We start from the raw sequence: 6,560 nt of genomic DNA on the forward strand, positions 1-6,560 counted from the left end.
ATACATTTCAACTGAATAATGTCCAGTCTGAAAATCAGCAAATGAATGAACAACCACAGGGAGGAACACAACAGGGACCTGGTGATCTAGTCCCTTAGGGTTCTCCGACAAAAGTACAAGTCAATGACTGTCCGCAATAATTATAAAGAGGAACACAACAAGGACCTGGTCCCTTAGGGTTCTCTGACAGAAATACAAGTCAACATACAGCTGGAATGCAACTGCATAGAAGTGATAGTGCAACGGTCACTTCTCATTGGGAAAAAACATGTACCAAGAATTGACATCACTATCTGTTGTGATGTCTTTTGTGATAAAACAACCTGGTGCAAGGCACAACATTGGTGTGTATTCAGTGATATTCTCTCAAGCATAACAGTGTTCATCCGACATTGAAATCACTGGTGTGTCAAGAAAAAGAAGACTACTCCACTAAGGATCAGTTTCACAATGAGCTTATGTATATTCGTAGTTGAGTTGTAATCTTGTTATTTGTTCTTCATTGTATTTCCTATTTTACTTTCTTAGAAGCTTTGTCTTAGGAAAAACCAAAAATCCATAAACTTCTGAGTTTATGTTGTGACTAGGATTAGTCATAAGTTTAAAGCCTTTGTAACTAGGAGAGTTATAAAGTAGCTTGTGGTGAGAGCATTACAAGTTAGTTGAAGTCTTGGTAATAGGGTTATTGCAAAATGGCTTTTAATAGTGAGATTGCAAGTTAGTGAAGTTAAAAGCCTACAAGTGTAGGTCGTGATTTTTTGATCCCCTTATGTGGGATTTTTCCACGTAAAAATCCCGCGTCTTCTTTACTTTCAGTTTTATTAGCATTCTCAGCATTATCTCATAGAGGAACAGGTACTCTACAGTTTGGTGGACTCATACAAACTAACGATTGGTATCAGAGCGGGTTTTTTCTAAAAGGTTAACACCTGGAAAGGATCTCAATGGCTGCTCCACCTAACTTTGAGGAAGGACAATCAACCTACAGACCTCCTAGATTCAATGGTCAGTACTACGGCTGGTGGAAGACTCGCATGCATGATCTTATAATGAACTAAGATTCAGAATTGTGGGACATCATTTGTGATGGTCCACATGTTCCTATGAAGAAGCTTGAAGAAACCGTACCAATGGTGCCGAAAAACAGAAAGGAGTACAGTGATATTGACAGAAAAGCTGTGGAAAAGAACTATCACGCTAAGAAAATCTTGGTATGTGGTATAGGACCCGATAAGTACAACAGAGTCTCAGCTTATGACACTGCCAAAGAAATATGGGAAGCATTGCAAACTACACACAAAGGAACTACTCAGGTTAAACAATCCAAGATTGACATGCTCACCACAAAGTATGCGCTCTTCAGGATGAAGGATGATGAGTCTATATAAGATATGCACACCAGATTCATATCTATCATAAATGAGCTTAATTCACTTGGAGATGTTATTCCCAGAAACAAGTTTGTAAGGAAAATCCTCAATGTTCTACCTAGTTCATGGGAAAGTAAGGTAAATGCTATCACTAAAGCTAAAGACCTACAAACTATAACCATGGATGAGTTGATTGGTAATCTGAAGACATATGAGATGAAAATAAAGAAAGACAGTGAAAGGAGAGAGCCAAAGAAGGAAAAGAACTCAAAGCTGAAAGTAGTGACTCAAGTGATGAAGATAGTGACATGGCCTACCTTACTAAAAGATTTTAAAAGGTAGTTCGAAGAAATGGTGGTATACCAAAGATGGGGTAGTTCAAGTAAAGCAAAGAACAATGATCTCTATCACAGGTGCGGAAAGCCAGGGCATTTCATCAAAGATTGCCCACTCACGAAACATGAGCAATACAAACAAAATCCTGACAAAGCAGCAAAAAGGAACCTGGTTCCAGATAAACGATTCAATCGAAAAAGCGTTGCTGACAACATTATGAAGCAGGATCTTGCTGCTTGGGGAGACTCCTCCAGTAAATTAGAAAGGGAATCAGATGCAAAAAATAGTTCCATGATGGCAGTGGAAACTGAAGCAACGAAGTATGACTCACTGTTCGCGCTGATGGCTCAGTCTGATGAGGATGAAGAAGATGAAGACGATAAGGTAAATTTCAGGGATGTTCAGAGAAATATAAAATCCTACTCTTCTAAGAAGTTAAGGTCATTAGACAATGTTTTAATTGATGCTTATTATAGCCTTGATAATGATAAAGAGATCCTGACCATAGAACTGGGAGAAGCCGAACAATCTAGCGATGATCTGGTGGTCTGTGTAGTGGACCTAAATGAGACCATAGCTAATCTTGCAAAAGAAAAGGAAGCTCTAAATGAAAAGACAACTAGTATAGAAAATGAGAGAGATGACCTGATGGTTGTGGTGGTTGACTTGAAGGAAATAATAGAAGGCCTCAGCAAGGAGAAACACACCCTAGAAGAAAACATTTCTGCTACTAAGCAAGAGAGGGATGATTTCTTAGTGATAATCACTGACCTAGAGGAAACCATTGAGGGACTCAATAGATAACATAAGACTGGGAGTCTTGGTAAAGGGAAGGAAGTAGTTAGTGAGACACACATCAAGCTTAAACATGAATTAAATAATGTAAAAACTAGTCTATGTGGTGAACTTGAGAAAAATCGACAACTTCAAGCTGAATTGGAGAAAGTCAAAATTGATCTTGAGAAATCTCTGAAATGGACATGGTCCTCAAATGTTGGGACTGCCATGTATTTGAATAGCAGTGGAAACAGGCAGGGAATCTCTGAAAACTCCCTACAATCCTCACAGCAAGTACGTCATTGTTCCTGATAACTGGTTGTGTACCCACTATGGGAACAATGGGACTTCAAAAAGAGTTGCCAGGCCAGGGTTCAATCTATTCAGAAAAATAAAGTGTTTACTGACAAAGTGACTACTAACAAGGGACCAGGTATCAGTCGCAAGAAACGAATATTGTCTGCATGGACTAGAAAAGCCCTTATCCATCCCTTTTATCATAACAAGGGACCCAAACTAGTTTGGGTTCCTAAATCTAACCTATAATTTGCATGTGTAGGGAACAATGAGAGGAAGCAGACTGCAATGAACCAAGGACAGTGGATGCTCAAAGCACGTGACTGGAAGCATCATTGATTTCTTCTCACTAAAAGCCCTGCAGGAAAGGAATGTATCCATTAATAAAGGAAATGGTACATTCTCAGTGCTGGAAAAGTTGGAAAATCTCTCTGTCACTCAATTGAGAACGTGTACTATGTGGATGGCCTGAAGTACAGTCTCCTGAATGTCTCTCAAATCTGCGTTGAAGGGAACAAAGTAGAGTTGTTGTAAAAAAAAAGTGCACAACTACCAATCTGGTGACTGGCAAGGTGGTCTTAGTGGCCAAAAGGAAACAGGAACATCTACGTTGCTGATTTTGAATCCTTACAAGTTGGTGATATGAGATGCTTGAGAAGGACCTGGTTCGTGGTCTGCCAAATACAAGATTCACCTGGGCACTAGTTCTTAGAACAAAGGATGAGACTTTTGAAGTGTTTAAGGGCCTCTGTCAAGAAGATCCAAGTGATGGTAAAATTGAAGCTAGTATGCATCAGATCTGACCACGGGACAGAATGTGACAATGCCAAAATTTGATGATCTTGTAACAAAAATGGAATAACACACAACTTCTCAACACCAAGGACTCCACAGCAAAATGTATTGCTGAAAGAAAGAATAGAACTGGAAGACATGGCATGGACAATGCTCATCGACAATGGAATCGCCAAAAATTTCTAGGCAAAAGCAGTAAATACTGCTTTCTACTTCGTGAACAAGTGTATGATCAGGTCTCTCCTGAATCAAAACCCACTATGAGCTTCCAAATGGAAGAAAACCAAAGATAACTCATTTGAGAACTTTCTTGACTGAAAATGCCATATTCTCGACAACGGGAAGGACCGACTTGGGAAGTTCAATGCAAAAGGCGAATGAAGGAATCCTTTTGGGATACTCTCCACAAAGCAAAGGCCACAAAGTCTACAACAAAAGGGCACACTAAGTGGAAGGAAGTGCTTACTAGGTATTCAACAAGACACCTTCCTTTAACCAAGGAAGAAATGGTGATGATCAAAATGATGAACCAACTCTGGTCCCTGAGAAATATCTAAGGTTTCAAATAGGGAGGCTGATATAATGAGTAAGATGAAGGAGCCCGGTGAAAGACAATGCAACATCATATTCCACTTCTCACAAGGAACCTGGTACTCACTTACTACTAGTGAAGCTGAAGAAAGAGTGAAAATGCAGCTTATGGCACTCCACAAGCAACAAAATAAAGAGTGTGGGGAAATCAAATTAACCTCCCAATTTTCCCTACCAATCAAACCTCAGTCCCAAACTGGAAACACAAAAACTCCCATCTATATGACAATTTAATCACTCCCTTTTATTCTAGAGTTAGATAAGTATTTAAAAACTCAAAAAAAATGTTTTTCTTATTCCCTTTTTTCTCCACTCCAGAATAGAATCCAAAGTCAAGTCCCTAGGAATCCTACTTGAAGGCTACCCAAAGAAGTTTGAGATACCTTAAGGGAGCTCAGGACCTGGTCCTGTGTTACCCCTCAGGTGACAGTTTTTAATCCTGTTGGGTATGATGATGTTAACTGTGTGTCACACCTCCTTTTTCCGCTCCCGCGAGGGGCGTAGGAGTTTTTTCCAATTAAAGGACAATCGAAATGGGATTTGTTTATTTATTTCAGAGTCGCCACTTGGGAGATTTTAGGGTATCCCAAATCACCAATTTGATCCCGAATCGAGGAAAAGAATGACTCCATATTACAGTCTGCGTACCAGAAATCCGGATTAGGAATTCTGTTAACCCGGGAGAAGGTGTTAGGCATTCCCGAGTTCTGTGGTTCTAGCTCGGTCGCTCAACTGTTATATTCGGCTTGATTATCTGATTTTATACAAATATGAACTTATGTGCAAATTTTATCTTTTTACCGCTTTCATAATTATTATTATTACTTTTTACCAGGAATTGCAACGTTGTGAAAATGTATCTCAAACCGCATCACAATCAATGTACCCGTGGTCGTCGACACACTTTGACTCCGTTGAGATTTGGATTTGGGTCACATACATGTGCTCCCGAGTTTAAGAAAATTAAATTATTAAAGGCGCGCCTAAAGCGACTAGCGTATTATTATTTTGGGTAAGGCCGTGGAATTTTACTAAAACGGCTCATCCCGAAGTCTAAGTGATTTTTAACAACACGTATGGAGGGCCCCGCAGATTGTGCACTTTGTTTGTCGAGGCTCATCTCATTCATTATTCTTTTAAAGAATTTGCAACGTCGTGAAAATGCATCTCGAACTACGTCACAATCAATGTACCCGTGGTTAGAGACACATTTCGACTCCGCAGAGGTTTGGATTTGGGTCACATAAATGTGCACCCGAATTTAAGAAGGTAAGATTTATTAAGGCGCGTCCTAAATAGACTAACGTATTGTTATTTTAGGAAGAGGCCGTGAAGGTGCATTAAACGGCCAAATCTAAAGTCTAGTCAATGGTTATATATTTATTGAGGGCCCCAGCAATGTGTGATTTATTTGGCGAGGGGCGCCTCATTTTTATTTATTTTTTAAAAAGTTCGTCCTATAGTGGCTATATTTCCGGTTACGTTTGTCTCTAATAATGAAAGCAGAAAAATGGCCCAACTTAGTTACATGCTTACAAGTTGTTTATAGTTGGGTTCCGCCTATTTTTCGCAAAATCCGAAGCATGAACGCGTATATGGGCAGCCGTTTGGATATTATGGGCCCAAGACCAACATACACAGTATTGGCTGGACCTGGGCCACTGCTTTTCCGATGAAGGCCTGGTTAGTTCATTCGACTTGGGCTCGACATTCATAAGGCTGAAATGTAAACTTGTGCTATCTATTCATAAGGTATTGTTGCAAGTTATAACGAGGCAACTTACTAAAGGAAATGAGATTAACTAACAATGGATAGTTTAACACTTAACATGCGTTAGAAGATATGCTAACCACAAACATAGCTAAAGTTCAAGATATGACTTATTACACTGTCAACCCTTTTTATCTACCAGCCTATATACACAACATGATATTAAGTTGCCATACATAACGTTCAGCTATACATGAGGGCTACCTTCACTATCCTGATAGAAGATGTAAACTATTATACACAACCTAATGTTCAATATACATGCTATGTATGAAAAATAAACAACTTCAACTCTTCTCTTTTGTATTCATGTTTCAACTTTCAACTCACATTGGCAGTGTATCAGTGGTGTACCTGGTATTGAGAAAAACAAAAGAAGAAGATGGATGATCAGTGGAAGCAGTAGCATACACAGCAACAACAGCAACAGAAACCAGCAATCAACAACCACAAAACCCAGCAACAGATCTTTAAAACCCAAGCAGAAAAGTCCAGTTCGCAACCCGACAATACCAAAACAAGTAACAGGCAAAGCAGGGAAGGAAACAAAATGCAAGAAAGCAGTAGCCTCTGATTGTTATGCTCCAGTTCCAGCACAATCCTAACTCTATCTCTTCTGAAAA

The 6,560-nt window shown here is 39.4% G+C and overlaps 2 protein-coding genes across 2 annotated transcripts; both read left to right on the forward strand.

Annotated features, from left to right (window-relative positions):
- Positions 1-944: 944 nt before the first annotated feature.
- LOC138888255 (uncharacterized) lies at positions 945-1,388 on the forward strand. Its single transcript, XM_070170083.1, has 2 exons — positions 945-1,005; positions 1,066-1,388. Exons 1-2 carry the CDS (start codon positions 945-947, stop codon positions 1,386-1,388), a joined length of 384 nt encoding a protein of 127 aa, XP_070026184.1.
- A 3-nt stretch (positions 1,389-1,391) lies between these two features.
- Positions 1,392-2,510, forward strand: LOC138888256 (uncharacterized). Its single transcript, XM_070170084.1, has 2 exons — positions 1,392-1,708; positions 1,784-2,510. The coding sequence occupies exons 1-2, from the start codon at positions 1,392-1,394 to the stop codon at positions 2,508-2,510; spliced, it is 1,044 nt and encodes a 347-aa protein (XP_070026185.1).
- Positions 2,511-6,560: the final 4,050 nt, after the last annotated feature.

The sequence above is a fragment of the Nicotiana sylvestris genome, chromosome 3 (genome assembly GCF_000393655.2).
Source record: "Nicotiana sylvestris chromosome 3, ASM39365v2, whole genome shotgun sequence".
In the NCBI taxonomy this organism is placed as follows: domain Eukaryota; kingdom Viridiplantae; phylum Streptophyta; class Magnoliopsida; order Solanales; family Solanaceae; genus Nicotiana; species Nicotiana sylvestris.